Source organism: Corvus kubaryi, unplaced genomic scaffold (genome assembly GCF_017639235.1).
Source record: "Corvus kubaryi isolate FWS band 111438036 unplaced genomic scaffold, C.kubaryi_AGA036_p1.0 37341, whole genome shotgun sequence".
In the NCBI taxonomy this organism is placed as follows: domain Eukaryota; kingdom Metazoa; phylum Chordata; class Aves; order Passeriformes; family Corvidae; genus Corvus; species Corvus kubaryi.
Genome location: NW_024581112.1, coordinates 1,005,423 through 1,021,516, shown reverse-complemented (window position 1 = coordinate 1,021,516; position 16,094 = coordinate 1,005,423). Strand labels below are relative to the sequence as shown.

Genomic DNA, 16,094 nt, shown 5'->3' with positions numbered 1-16,094 from the left:
GACTAATCATTGTGTAAAGCACAGAGCTGATACTTAAATGCAAATCGGGGGCTTTTTGGTTTGTGCAGTTTTGGATCTTAGCCCACAATTCACAGTTTTCAGAGGCAGCACGCTTCACGGAAGCATGTAACTGTGTCCTGTTCTGGGCTCCTCAGGACAAGAAAGACATGGAGATACTGGAGAGGGTGCAGCAGAGGCCACAAAGGTGATGAGGGTTCTGGAGCATCTCTTATGAGGAGAGACTGTGGGAGCTGGGCTTGTTTAATCTGGAGAAGACTGAGATGGGATCTCAATAATCCATCCAAATATTTCCAAGGAGGGTGCCAAGAGGATGGTGCCAGACTCTTGTCAGTGGTGCCCAGTGACAGGACAAGGAGCAATGGCTATAAACTGAAACCCAAGAAGTTTCACCCCAACATGAGGAAGAACTTCTTTCCATGGAGGGGGGCGGAGCACTGGAACAGGCAGCCCAGGGGGCTTGTGAAGTCTCCCTCTCTGGAGACAGTCCAAACCCACCTGGACACTTTCCTGTGTCACCTGCTCCAGGTGACCCTGCCTTGGCAGGAGCAGTTGGACAGGGTGATCTCCAGAGGTCCCTTTCAGCCCTAAAAACTCTGCAATTCCATGAGTCTGTGAATAATACAGATGTAACTAGAAACAGTGAAATTTAAAAAAACATGGATACAGTGGCTACAAGACATGAAATGATGATGTACTTAATTTGCAAATGCACATGCTATTTAAACTGAGTGCAACTGAAGTGTCAGGCTGGAAATGTGGAGTGCCAGAGCCATCTGGAAAAAAACACCCTGTGCTATTCAGTCATCATTTCTGTCCAAGACCCTTGCTGTCATGGCTACTGGAAATTCTGCCTGTCTTAAGATTTTATGTAGAGAACCTTTCTTAGGCTTTACTGTAATGGCATGTAACAAAGGCACTCATCCCATCTGAATACCACCTGTCCATACAAAGAAGTATCTTATGATTTGGGGAAAACCCTGGCTCCATGAAAACTGATGCAGAATATTTTTTGTGACTCCATTGGAGCCGGGATTTTCTGTGTCTTCCAACAAATACTTTCACAGTAATTCGATGTGGAGCTGGAGATCAATACCAACTGCTGGTAATATTGAGCTGTAGAATGTTATTTGCAGTAATGGTTGTGATCAGAGGCAAATCTCTCTTCTGCCCCTTCCGAAGGAGAGATTTAGGGAGGAACCCTCAATCTTTTCAGAAACACATAGAGAAAAGAGAAAATGGTCAGTGTAGTCATAAGTGCAGTCCAGCTTTCCACTAGCTGTTTGGGTCAGAGCTCTGAAATCCCACTGCAGTTAAAGACCGTCTCAAGAGATACCTGACTAATGGTGTAGCTGTCTGATGCCTTCCCGGGTCATTGCTGGGGTAAAGGTAGTGTGGGTAGGATATTTTTGCAGTTTAGTAATTTTGAAGTATAAAAAAGGTCTTTTGAGGCCACAAGGGCAACTGCTAGCTTCCAGAGTTTTGCCCCGGTGAGATCACTCCTGGACTAGGGCCAGAAGGTGAGAGAGTGAGGAAGGATGAAAATTTGACTTCAGACCTTCATGTCTTAATTTGTCCTCCAACCTCTCTATAGCTCAGCTGAGCCAAGGGAATCTAGGAATGTGTCTATAGAGATCTGGGTTAGATAAGCTCTTTCCATCTGGAATTTAGAGATGAAATATACCTTCACACACATTTTAAAGGAGACCTGCTTTTCAAGCACTAAACAATAAAGATATTCTGTAAAATCATTCTGTAATTGTTCTCCAGTTTTCTCCATTTGTTCTAATGACAGTGGTAGCACTCAATCAAAGAAGTCATGTAGGCAGTATATATGCATGACAGGGATTAAACTTTTCTTGTCTGGCAACAGAAAATAAAACTTTAGGCTGAAGAAATTAATCTCTTGTAATACTTCAAGATTTATCTATTAAATTGCTTGCCAGTGGTTTGAAAAAAAAAAGCTATCTGAAATCACACTAGGAAATCCTCTGACTTCAGTCAAATCTCTGATTGAGTCAGCTTCATTTATCACCACCATCACCAGCTGATCCATAAATACATCTGCTTTTACAGCCTACACTGAGATTTGCCTGTTATCTCCTCAGAAGAGCAAGGCTAGTGGCTTCTCTTAAACAAGCGTGGCTTAGCCAAAGCCAACATGAACCTAACTAAGCCTAAGAGGCCAAGCCCATCGGTTGTTGTTAGCTTTGATAGCCACTGCTATCATTTGAGAGTGTGCTTGTAGCCAGTCCAAGTTGGCAGTGTCAGCCCAAGCTGATTGGAGCTGCAGACATTTTTGCTGACTGGAGTCATGCTATCTTTGCCAGTTTGCTGGAATAGACACAGACACTGATTGGGTCATGCTGAAAACATTCCTGTCCTATGAAGCAAGTCTGTTTGTATTTCAGGTTTGCCAGGACTAATGAATTAAAAATCTTGGGCTCACCAGAGTTTGCTGCTTAATAATGCCTGTGACAGAAGGATTTTTTCCTCCCTGAAGTGTGACAGCATCATAATCCCTCATCCCTGGCAAGGAGAGGAAGGAAAAGCAGAGTTGTGGAGAAAAGTGGAAAAGGGTTATCTTTTGGGTCAGCAAAGCCTATGGGAAGTGCAGGTAGCAGCATGTTGCCCTGACAGCTGTCTCAGCTTCTCAGACCTTGTCAGTTTGTTGCTATGCAGCAGGTGCAGCCTTTTCTTTTATTGAAGCTTTACTCCATAAAGGCAACGACAAGCCAAGGCAGTGGCTGGCTCTGGATTATACAAGTGCAGACACTCCGCTAAGTGAGGTAAGGCAACAGGTGTGAAAAAAATCCATAAAGCTATAATAGCATTTAATCTGAGTTCTGCTGCAGGTTTTTTACAGAGGAACAGCAGCCAGCCAGCTCTATAGGCAATTATTGGGAAGAAAAGAGCTGCTCATTAAATTTCATTAAATTCCAGATTGCCCACTCACTCTCATCTCCGTCTACAGAGATACTGTTCTTCATTCATGGAGAAAGCATGTGGGGAATTGGGGGTAGTTGGTCTGCATGTTTCCTAAAATCACCTTATTTGCACACAGGCTTCTTCCATCCCTCTCTGTTCTCTGTGATTGCTTTTTGTGATGAAGAGCTTGAGGATTTCTCAAAAAAAGGAGCGAAGGCATAAATGCAATATAAAAAAATTGGTAACAGGGTAATTGCTGTGTATAAAGATGAGTTTTCTTTTTTCTGAATTAGAATAAAATGAAAACTTTCTTTTGTGTTTCGATAGAATTCACCATTTCTTACTGAAAGGTTATTGATTTTTGCCCTCACAGAGTAGATGGTTAAAAGAGTTAATTTAAAAACATTGAACACCACAGAGTATGTGATTGGGATAAAATAACAGTCTTGTAGCAATATTGTTATGGCAACTTTAAAAACTCTAGCAGAATGCATCCTTTTTCATTTCTTAGGCTATGATGTGAAATGTGAAGTATACTCTTGTGTGCAAGACCACTTGAGATAGTCAGTCAGTGTCAGGGAAAGTGTACCAACAGCACAGAGTGATGAACAGCCTTGTTTTAAGGATTTGCTTATCACTTAAAATCTCTTCATTCTGAAGGTTTTTTTCTTTATCTTGTGTGGGGAAGTAAGGAAGGGAAATATGTTAAAGAATTTTGCATTGGTAATTCTGTTGTTTTTTAAAAACAATGAGATGTCTCAGATGTTTCTTATGAAGTGAGGGTGGGAAAGAGATCAACAATGCTCAGAAGGTAAAAATCATTTACTCTGATGATATGCACTTCAAAATAAAATATTTCTGTTGACTCCAAGAGTCTTTTCCTGAATCTAAAAACATACATGGCTGCAATTTATTTGGTTTTTCTTTGCCTCTGCTCCATAGATAACAGTTCCATTTTTGTGGGTCTTGAATAATGGGGAACTAAGAGCAGTCCCCAATATCCTTTGTATACTAGCAGAAGGAGACACTTTCAGCTTCAAATAAAATTTATTTGAAATAAGGATTTTAGATTATTTGTTGTTATTATAAGAAAAGATTATGCACTTCAAATAACAAGTAACCGTATCACTCTGCTAGCTAAATATCAAGAGAGACAAAGCAAATAAACAAGAAATGGTGAAATTAATGGACCCAATGCAAATTTGATCCTCTTCCACTGATTGCATGGCAGTGATTCCAGAGAAGTGTTTGATTCACTTGTGTACCACCAAGGAAGATGATACTCCTGAAATAGTGTTCTCTTCTATTGACTGTTTGAGATTGCCAAATAATTCAGTATGAATTAGAATAACTTGGTAGAATTTTCATGCAATACAATAGCTGCTTTACTGAAAAACTGCAAGGCTATTGGCTTAGGAAACTGGCTTTTGTTTTCACTAGCTAAATACTCTGTTGTCTGCTGACAATGAATTAGTAAATTCATTGTATTTTCCTAATGAATTTTGTTTCTAATTCCCTGAGAAGTTTTAATGGTAATTTAAAAGCATAATTGTTCACGTATTTGGTATGAATACAATGCATGCTGGATAGCAGTCCAGAGTCCTAAAATAATTTCTTTATGGGTAGATCTTTTGCATGCATGAAGTCCCACTGACTTCACGTTCTCCACACATAGTGCTAAACAGAAGATTAGTATCTTTGAATTTTAGCAGCTTTGTACTAGATAATCAAGGAGATTGTTTGCATTCAGCTATTCAATAGAGTTTAACCAAAACTATTCATTCGAAAGGTTAAATATACATAGTAGAGCTCAGAGTACAACTTTTCAGGGCACAGAGATGTTTTAATTACATTATTAGAGATCAAAAGTAGCTAATTCTTTTGTTGCTCAACAATTCTTTAGTGCCATATTTGAAATGAACTAGCAGTTTTCTTAATGGACAGGGTTTCATCACAGTAAAATCACTTTTTGGAATTGATGGTCTCAGAAGAATAGACGGAGGGCTGAGTAAGGTCCTGACCCAGGAGCCAAACCCATGCAGACAGACTCCTACACCTGCACAGGCTTCCACTGAAGAATCACCACCAAGGTTTGGAGACCCCATGAATTTTTGGTCATGAAATGCGTGACTTGCAGGCAGAGTTGGACCAGGGGGGTATGGGTGGAAGATAGGAGGATGAGTGCCTCCTCATTGACACCACGTGGAGTGGTGTGCACGGTTCCAATCACAGGGCAGGCTTGGGGTCATGTTACTCTCAACTCCCCACCCCTTCTTCCTTCTTCACCTTCAGAACCAGGCAGCATTGCCACGAGTCAAGGCTTGCTGAAGGGGCAATGGCGGGGAGCAAGCAGGTGAGAAGAGAGGCAGCTTCCTTTGCCATCATTCTTTCTAATCTATAAATAGCAAAAATAAAAGCAGTCTCTGCACTGAATTTCACTTAAATTCTTTTTAAATGAAAAAGTGAAATGGCGCTCCCTTGACTTTGATTCTAAACATTGCTTGGCTAGAATGGGAAAGGCAGCCGTGAGTGCATGAAAAGCATTAAAACTCATTTGTTGAATGATGTCACATGCTCTGTAATAAATATATTTTTTTGTATTATTGCAGCTGGAACAAACAAGTAAAAGCATTGACTCAAGTGCCCACATGATCACCACTGCCAGGGTACCTGCTGATAAGCCAGTACGAATTGCCTTCAGCCTCAGTGATTCCCCAGGTACAGTTTAATTTATGGAGTAAACCACAATGCTTTTATTAAACCACAACTGCTTTTAAATTTTACATTAACTTACGAGTGTTTACAATATCAAACCTAGTCCAGTGTAATGGATGGATTTTTTTCCTCAGTGGCAGCATGTGATCAGTTTCCCTGTCTGATAACTTTTAATGTTTCCATTAACAATTTCATTAGACTAAACCCACTAGATTGACAGGTTCAATCTTAACTTTCTTTCAGTGGTTTGTGGAATGCAATTAGAACTGTAATTAACTATCAAATTTACCTGCATGTGCAGTATGTCTGATTTTGTGAAATTGTAAAACAAGAAAAGTAAAAGGACAAATTTGAGTGAGCCTAGAACAGGAAGAGATTTTTTCGAGGAGGAAGGTTGGAAAGTGCCACACATGCCCAGCTTGGTGAAAGGTTTCAGGAAACAGGTGCCCCACATGGCATGTTCTCTGAGACAGCAGCAGAAATTTCATTGATGTTTATCCTATCAGCTAGTGCTGAGGGAGTATTCATTTCCCCAAACATACCTTGTACACACACGGACCCTTTGGAGTAGATAAATATTATTAGTTTCCACCTTCAATATTGCTAAGGACCAGAGAGCTGTTGCCGAACAGTGAAAGCCAGAATGAAATAAGTCCAAGGGGAAGCTGAAAAGCATCACATAAAAATTGGCTGTTGCTTTTGCTAAAGGTGAGTGCCTTGGAGTCAGGGCTGAGATGTATTTACGGTATGAGGTATAAGGACGACTGAAACCTATTGCTGTCAAGTGCTTTATGGGACTCTATGCATTGTAGGATAATGTGTGAGGTCGCTGCCTGAGGTTTGTGTGAACAGAATCTCAGTTTGAATGCAATTTTCTATTTTAAAAATATTTTAGAATATGCATTATCTTTGCTAGCTAATTGTTGTGTACTGTTAGTTTTCAGCTACAATACTAAAATACAATTTCATCCCCTAAGCAAGGGAATTAAAAACAAAAAGTCTTCATATATTATTGAACCTAACTTTCAATTCGTAAAGATGAGTGACAAAGAAAGATTGGGACAAGGAATATAAAGAAACATGTGATAATCTATGTGCCCTTTTTCATAAATTAAAATAACCTGGTAATTACATTTTCATTACAGAAAGCAGTAAGGAATCATTCACCTCTCTCAAGATACAGTCACATGGTAAATTTCTTGCAGGAATTATGGCACAAATAGGTCTTGAAGAGAGATGTAAAAGAAAGGGGAGTGCTCTTACAAATTATGGAAAAAGAATGCTAATGTGAGACACTGAAAACAAGTCAGGGAAAGCTGAGACCATGGGAAAATCAAAGAGAGCAGAGTGGTTTGTGACAAGAGACGGCAGTAGGAAATGACAAGGTTGTGAATAGCTTGGAAGAAGGGGACATGAAAGGCAGGAAGCCTAGCTTCCTTAACATTGCATCATATTTTATTTTTTACTTTTTTATCCTGCTAATAATTCCAGCCTCTCTCTTAATGTTTACAAAAATAAACTCAATTAGATAAAGGTAATCTTTTTCTTCTAAATATTGTTAAATTGTTCCAAATGTTAAAATTGGTAACATTTTGAATCCTTTATTGTATGTATACAAATGTTCCTGCAGTATGCAATCCACAATCTTCATGAGTACTCATAAAAAAAGTAGCAACCAGTAGAGTGAGTGCCATGTTCCCATCTGCATTCCCTTTGGGGATACCAGGACGTCTAAATTTACATTATTGTTTTACTATGTTATAAGAATTTCAAGCGGTTTTATGTTTGATATATTTCAAGAAGGCAAAGGAAATAAGCTTTTAATAGGTGTGAAAATTTCCAGCAAACCATAGTTGAATCAAGAGACTACAAACAAGTATTTAACTTTTTTTTTTTTTTAAGATGAGCTACAAAAACATTCAACAGATAGACCTTTAGGTATTCCTTAGCAGGTGCTTTTTTTTTTTCCCCTTACTCTTCTATATTTTTTCACTTTTTTTTTTCTCCTTGACAAGGATATTTGTTTTCAGTGCAAACAAGAGTTACATGATGTGTGATAGTAAAGCATCAGCTGAAGCTCATGCACTGCTAGGATACAGTAAGCTCTCCACAAGGGCTAAGTGGTGAGGAAATCTCTCAGACTTAAGCTTTTCCTTAAATTCTACCTCACTTGAAAGGCACAGTGACACATTTCGCCAAGAAAGGCTGCATCCTCCTTCCGGGGGCTGTGCAACTGCTTACTAGGAGGAACTGACAGCATAACTGGATATAAAAAGAGGAAATGGAATGCTTCTTCTGGGTGGCGATTATCTCACTGGCTAGGATTGTAACCAAGCAGTGGGTGTGAGGAGCAGTGAAAGGAAAAACTACTCTCAGCTCATGAGAAGAAATTACTTTGTGTTAACTGACCTACAAGACCAGAGCTGGCTTATCCTGACTGTACAAGAAATAATTTGTGTTACATTATTTGTCAGTCAACACCTGATGACTGAATTTCTGGCCAGCTTTGTGAGGTATTTTTAATGTGAGAGTAGGGTAACCAGTTCCCTAAAAGTCTCAGGAGCAGCCCATCAGCAGGTGCAATATAAGAAGACAGTTTTATTGTGTATCTCTTATTCCTGTATATATAAATGTTTATGTTTGGCTCTTTCACTCAAGTTCACTAACACGTTTCCCAGGGTGGGTCTGCACACTGTATTGCAACAGTTTGACTTAAGCTACCATTTTAAAGTAATGAATTGGAAACATATTATTTCAACCGACTTTACATCACTTGGAAACTAAAACAGCTTGAACTGAATGTGGTGTTCCAAGATTCAAATAAGTGTTACAAAGCTGAAAATTCCCTGTGGTTTGTCAGCATCAATTTCATTTAACCAGTGAAATTCAGTGTGTCGTAATTTTTATCAATCTTACTTACAAATATATGAACTTCATGGAATTTAGACAGCTGGATTTGTTTTGTGTAATAGTTCAAAGGGAAGGTTTATAGGTCCCTATCTCCTTGCTTCCTAGAATAAAAGCTTGAATCTAGCTGAGAAGTTTTGCTCATGGTATGCGGTTATAAATGACAGGGTCTAAAATTGTTAGTGAGTTCTTTAATTTGAAATTAGTCTACCTCTGACTTTCCAGAAAAATCACTAACAACAAAGGCAAAACATACATCTTCTGATGAACCTGACAGACAGTGGAACAGTGCCGTATTTTTGTAAGCATGGCAAAATTACTTATTTTACTCCTCTTTATGCTTATTATCCTGGTGACTACAAGGAATTTTTTGCTTTTCTAGTTGATCATGCAAGACTGTTTTGCATTGGTTGCTTCTTCAAAAGCAACTTTCAAATTCCTACCCCAGCGTCATATTGGTTATAATGGCAACAGAGGCTTTCCAGCACATTGATTGAAAACCAGTGAGGATTGCTAAAATATATGGCTAAAATTTACAGAGCTAATTTCCTAAATCTACACCCAGCCTACAGGGTTCGGTCCTTGGGGAATTAGATGGGAAATCAGGTGATATACCCTCAAAGGGACATTCATCTGAGGATGCTTAGGCTTGAGTGAAAGTATATGAAGTAGAAGGATTTTGCTCTTACCTCTTCTGTTATGGACTGTTTCTATTTTTGGGAGGTCCACAACTCTTACTATTTAGCAAGCTTTCACATCCTATTCCTGGGTGGGGCAGTGACCGTTCCCCACTATTTTATGAGTGAGGTAACTGCGAGGTTGTGTAAGGTCGTGTCAGGCAGGGCTGTGAATAGAAGCCCTGGAGCTCCACAAAGCAGTGCCAAGTCGCAGTCACTTAGCCACACAGCCTTCCAGGATGAATCGGATGAGTCTATGCTTGTCTGTCAGTACCCAGCCCCAGAGCTGCTGGATCCCACAGCCCTCCCAGGACCAAGACTGGACCCTGACATGCAGTTTGCCTCTGTTGTTGGTGCAAGTTGTGGTGCTTGCAGTTCAGTTTGAGCACTTTTCCTGTGCAAGGGCTGATCCACTTACAGGATCGCAACCTACTTATGTTACCAATTTAATTCTTTAATTTAGAAGGAAGAGATCTGAATACATTGGCCCACACATGTAGCAGAAAAAAAATAGTACCTGACTGTATAATTAAATACTGGATCATAACTCAGTTACTCAAGGAAGCGGAGCTGTGATTGGCATTTCCTAAGTTTCAAGTGCTTGATATAGCAACCTTAATGTGCTTTCAACACATTTAAATTTTTATATTCTATTTCTGTCTATCTTTTTGAAGATCATAGAGAAACTAACTTGCAAGATTATACTGCAAGTGAATCAGATGTTGTTTTTAAAGGATTTACTGCCTTTAGCTCACAGTTCAGTTAAATGGAACAGCCATATAGGAAAAGATTTGGGTATTACACTTCATTGTGCCAAACATGGTGTCAGTCAGACAGCAACATGTGAAGGATTTCTCTCATTTGACTACATGATGGAGGTCTGCGATACTGGAATCTCCAGGAGACCAGAACATGATTAAATAAGTGATGCTTTCTGGAAATCAAGATTCATTTTTAAATGTGCAACATTAGCATATATCAGCTACCTCAGGGCAAGTAGTGAGCCTTTTGTACAAAGACAATCAGTGTTAGTAGAGTTCAGATGCTCTCTGTTACAAATGACAGTTTTCAGCAGCAAATCAAGTGAGCACATGAACCTGGTGAAACAGACATGAAAATCACACTATTTCATGCACATGAACTGAGTCTTTGGTTAAAAATACATGGGTTTTAATCAGGGTATAGGTCTTTAGGGCATTTTTAAATATAGAACTTCAAAATTAGATTTGGGCTCTATGGGAAATAAGGAAATGCTACTCACTTAGAAATCATGTTACAGATACATTAACTTAGGTGGCTGTAATGAAGTCCATGATCTGATTCTTTCGCATCACAGGATAGTGCTGTTGAGTTTGCTGGGGTGGCCATAATATACACATGTACGTTTTTTGTCCTTTCTTGTTTCCTTTTGACCAAAATCTTGACCCATTTTCAGGTGCAGTGAGTTTCTGTCTCTGATTTTTAAAAATATTTTTATTTTGAACAAAATAGGTTTTCAACATCCAGCTTGAATTATAAATAATTTTTCTTTGTCTTTCTTTATAATGACTATAGGGATGAGATGCTGTTCGTAGCTGGTGAAGAATCAGCCTAGATATTTTCAGGGCTTTGTGGTACAGAAAAGCCACTAACTTTATTATAAAAGGGGTCTTTAATTATACCAATGATTCCTTATACTAATCTAGATACTCATTAAAAATGGATAATTAATTGAGAAAAGGGGAAAAAAGAGGTATTTCAGAGTTTTGTTTTCTAGTTAAGGAGAGGTAGAGCAGAAGATAAACACAGATCAGGAGCTAGTTTTGAGAATGTTTTGATCTTCAGAATATTTTCATTGGCATTTCAGACATTTCTTGTATCTGATTTTCAGAGTCAATAGATTTTTAAGGCTAGAAGTCAATGTGATTTTGACTGGTTTTCTGCATAACGCCCAGTATTCTGCCTTGTAAGGGCAATAGCAATTCTTTGGAAAAAAATGCAAGAGTTTATATCTTTCCCCTTGACTTTCTGAAAGTATCCTCAAAAAATTTTAGGAGGTGAATAACTGCTTTCATTTGCTTTCCCCTTGTGTGAAATTACAGCGTTTCATTATTACCAAGTGATTTTTATTGTTATTGTGGTTGTTACTTTGACAACAGTGAAATAAGGACTGATCTGAGGCAATAATTTATTTCACTGAAAGCTGTGGGGAAAGCCTTTTGTTGTTCTTTTTGTGGAAAACAAGATTGCAGTTTGCTATGAGGATTTCTGTTAATTTTTGTAATCTAAATACTTCAGCTGAAATTCTCAAAAGAGCCTAAGAGAATTAGGAACTCAGGATAATTTCAAAGCACTGAAGTCTGTAGCATTTCTTGATGATGTTCTGCACATCAGATGATGATTTAAACAAGTCTTAAACTAGTATAACTAAAAAAAACCCCTAGCAGCTGTTCAATAGATGCTGGGGCAGGCCCATTATAAAATGTACTATGGTATGTCATAATGGTTAGGATACCAGTACATTCTATTTTTAGTACCATTGACTCAGTCACTTGAGTTCAAAAAATAAGCAGGGAACATCTGTTTATTGAAAGGATTTCCTCTACACTAATTTCTTTCTCTATTCCATCCTTTATAAAGTACTTCCAAAATTTTTAACTGATTCTTTTCAGAGTATAATCCAATTTATTTTCCAATATTCTGACACTGCACTGATTTTATTTTCTTATTAATAACTGATGCTGTGAAAAAGTAATTACTGTCTGCTGTTTCTTAACATTTTTTTTTTAATAATTTGGAGTGTTGCTTTTGCTATGTTTTTCTGAATTTTAAAGATGCTCAAGATCCCTCCATAAAGCTACTGTACCAAAAATCATACTGCTGGATTGTCAAAACAAATAGCAGTTTAACTGCCATCCATGACTCTGGTCCAGTATCTCTGTCAGAATATTTATCAGCTATTCAGCCAAATACTCGTAGAGCAGCTGTAGCCCTAGTCAGACTGAGTCTTATTCTGTCCTTCCTTTTAGCCTTGCCGTATGATTCATCTTTCTTCTTTTAGAATATTAGTCTATTTATATGTTGTAGAAGAAAGCAATAGCAAATTAAAGGTAAACACATGCATATTAGCATGATACAATTCTATACAATTAAAGCAATTTAAGTATTTTCCAGAATGGACATGCTTGGCATATGGTGTGAAAAAAGGAGGGGGACACTCACATGACATGGGTATGGCTTTTTGATAATGCTACCAAGACAACTACTCCACAAAAATACAGGAACTTCACTTTGTTTTCTGAGGAAGTTCAAGAGCTTTTGCTTTTGTATGACTATAAATTTTTTGCTTCTCTGAGCATCTCTTCCCAGAGGCCACCCAGCTCTAGCTATTTTATTGAGTAAGGCTCTGACCATGTGTTAGCCAGAATGTTTATTTTTCATAGGATAAGGTGACTTATTTTACTTTTTCCCCCCTAAGCTCCTCTGCTGTATAACCACAGAGGTTAGGAGAAAGAGGTATCAAATATTTGACAAATAATTCAGATCCTAGTCTGATCTCTTTTAGAATCCTGCTTTGATATGAGGGCCTCTTGATCTTGTTGGGGTTTTGTTGCTGTGTTCAAGTCTACAAGTACACAGCAGGTTGAAGGATCTGAACTGTGTTAGCAATTTTCTCCTGTAAGAGCCATTCTTATTTAATTTTGACACATTACAAATAACTGACTGTAAGCTAATAGTAACACTCTCTTCACCTCCCATAACCTGTAGTAAGATAAATAAACAGTCATCACAATCCAATGCAAAACTGAGAGTGTGAAAGTCACTGAGAAATAAATACTGCAGCAGCGCTACCAAGTGTGATTCATATTTCTGATCTCAGTCCAGCTACTAGCGGGCAGGTATCCACATCACAACCCTGACATAACTGGCACAATCTGTCCCACCTTTGCTGGAAGCCTGTACTAAAAAGAAAGAAACAAACAAATAAAAACACAGCTTGGTTTGTTGTCATGATTGAATTAACTCTAGCCCATAAGGATTGTAATAGATAGGTTAAAGTCCTTTAAGACAGTCCTTAGCAGTGTAATGGAGAGAGCTCAGAAAGAAAGACAGTTTAGATTTATTTGTTTTATTAAAATATCACATGTTCTACTGGGCTAACTGCTTTGTTTCTTAATCACTGGAATGCAAAATAAACTTTCTGTATTTCCAAAACATAAACTTTTCTTATTACCAACCCATTAGTGTTTTCAAGGATTTTAGTGAGGCATCTCAAGTGTAAAAGATAAGATGGAGGTGTTTTCAGGAACCAGATATTACTGTCCATATTTGCAATATAGAACTTCATCAAACAGATTACTTGAAATGCCCTCTTTGGTAGACAATAACTGTTAACATCATGTTTACCTTTTAGATGATGCTTCCCCTGAAAACTTCTCTTTGGCATTTCCAGAACTAGATCAGCAGCTGCAGGTAAACTTTTATTTTGTTATGACAGTTCTACTTCACATTCACTATATTTGTTGTTATAAATAGCCTCTAGTTGTTACACTAAGGTGGAAGTTTTTAGTGGTGCATTTCTAGCCTATAAACATTTAATAAGACCGTATATATCCATAGAAGAAAACATTGTCTTTTCAAGATCTACAGAAAATTTAATTTAACATTTTTAGTCCAGCTGCAGGGAAATTACTATTTTAACAATTTCGCCTGCTTTTAAGATTTTCTATACAATTCCTGCAGTGCTGCTGCAGTGCAATGAAGAGAGTTCTCGTTCATTTGATGGGAGAAGGAATGAGACAGGCATTATATATTCTAATGCCTGCAGGCTGCACTATGATATCATCAGTTTTCTCAGAAGCATTCCAAGAGAATAGTTTTGTGACCAGTCTGATTTGTCAGCATAGGATGATGGGCCCCCAATATACTAGACAGTGAGCAGTTGATGGCAGCTCCATGGTTCACCAGGCACAAAGCCTGTTCTGCATCCAGGGATTATTTTTTCCTCTGTGGTGGTTCTGGAGTGTTTGCTAGCTTTTGTAGACTACTTCAGATCATCCGAGGAGCATTTCAACTTCCCCTGATATTTCACTATGAAGGCATTTGTTTCCTGACTGTAACTTGAGAAAGGTATTAGTAGACCATTCGTTGTCCAATAATGTCATCTTTCCTGTACCCATCAACTCGTGAGACAACACAGGAGGGCTGCTGACTTCAAGGGCTGACGCTTCTGTCCTGCTGCTCTCATCAAAAGGATGACTGAGAAAGGAATGGAGGATGACAGAGACTCTTCTTGCTCTATCCCTCTCATCCTGAGGATATGTGCAGGTTCTTCAGGCATAAGTAGGAATTAATAACTGCTTAAGATTTGGGACAAAAGGAACAGGGTAGGATGCTAACCTCTTTATTCTACTAACTTTCCAGCCCAGCGAACATGATGGGTACTTTTTTTTCCTCAGAAGAATTGAATTTGAGAAAAGCAATCATGTTTCATGGCTGAAGCACTGAATTGAAAGTAAAGAACCTGCATTTTGCTTCCAACTCCATCAGTGACACGTTGCCTAATCCTGGAGTTTCTTCATCCCTCTGTTCATCTCTGAAATTAAGTTAATGAATTTTACCTTTTTTGTTAAAGAGCATTAAGATCACTGGGTGAAGGTTGCTCTAAAAGAGCGAAGTATGATTATTGTTGCTGTTGTTGATACATAAAAACAAAATCACTAGCATAGATATAAGTACTCTACAGGACAAGTGATGATTTTTTTATTAGGACTTTTATGACCCATATTTCTGGAACCTATAATATACTCTAAATATGGAATTTCATGATAGACTGAAAATGCTCCTCTGGAAACATTCAAGTGTGCTGGATAAATAATAGCTCTTCAATAGGAGTTTTTAAGTACAAACTAACACAATCCCACTAAGTCTATCCTATTGGTCTGTTAAGTACTTGACTTTTTTTTCAAGAAAACCTTCCTTTACTCTCATGATCTCAATGTGATAACAAAATCAAAGAAACAATCAAAGGCTTTGATTCATATAATGTTCTTTTTATTATCCTTCATAAACTCTCTTGGTAATATCAGGGTAGCTGAAAGGATAACTTATGAGAACTACCTGTCTGACTCAACCACTTAAAAGTATAAAATTTGTGGTAGCACTTCATCCTTTAGCTTTTCAAGCTTATGTGCATATTTATATTTCGATGCCTTTATGTTCATCCAAGGGCAGTTAAGTCAACACAGGATTCTGAGCTGATGGAGAGGTAACATTGCATTCAAATTTAGCAATAAAAACTTGAATTTCCTTGCTTTTGTCAACCTGCATCACAGCTTCATGTGATAACTATTTTATGTAATTACAATATTTTTGATCACTTTAAAATTTCAAACAAATTTTGATACAAAGTAATCATTTACCTCATTACATTTCTTATTAATTGTGGTTTTTTTCAATTGCTATAATCCAAATTGCTGAGGGTTTGTCAGAACTGTATGGCATGCACTTGCAATTCATGCCATCTTTGAAACAGGTAGCTCCTGTATTACAGAAACAAGTAAACATGGGCTTCCCCAGGACCTACAGAAGTAGTGAATGGTGGTATCCCTTGTCATTCCATCCATGCTTTTTTCGGTCCCAAAGTGCATTAATATAGAGCACACACATGAAGGGTCATGTAAATGAACCTTTTAATCAACTGTGGCAATAGCAGCCTGAAATGCTTGAATTTGTAACAATGCTGGTACATACGTTCATAATGAAAATATCATATCTTAGAGCCACAAGATTTTCATCACTGTACCATAAATACAGTCAAAAACATTTGAATTTTATTTAAAGAAGCAAACTATAAATCCAGGTTAGGTG

The 16,094-nt window shown here is 38.0% G+C and overlaps 1 protein-coding gene across 2 annotated transcripts in view; it reads left to right on the top strand.

Moving 5' to 3' along the window:
* Positions 1-594: 594 nt before the first annotated feature.
* The window catches only part of MAP3K7CL (MAP3K7 C-terminal like), a 32,384-nt gene continuing 16,884 nt past the window's right edge, over positions 595-16,094 (top strand). The window contains exons 1-4 of one of the 2 annotated variants that reach the window (XM_042031493.1): positions 595-2,807; positions 4,891-5,036; positions 5,556-5,664; positions 13,639-13,697. In XM_042031493.1, coding sequence (XP_041887427.1) covers positions 5,595-5,664; positions 13,639-13,697 — 129 coding nt within the window. In that variant the 5' untranslated portion in view covers positions 595-2,807; positions 4,891-5,036; positions 5,556-5,594. Of the gene's footprint in view, positions 2,808-4,890; positions 5,037-5,095; positions 5,300-5,555; positions 5,665-13,638; positions 13,698-16,094 lie in introns of those variants that run through there. The other variant, XM_042031492.1, reaches the window with a different exon arrangement.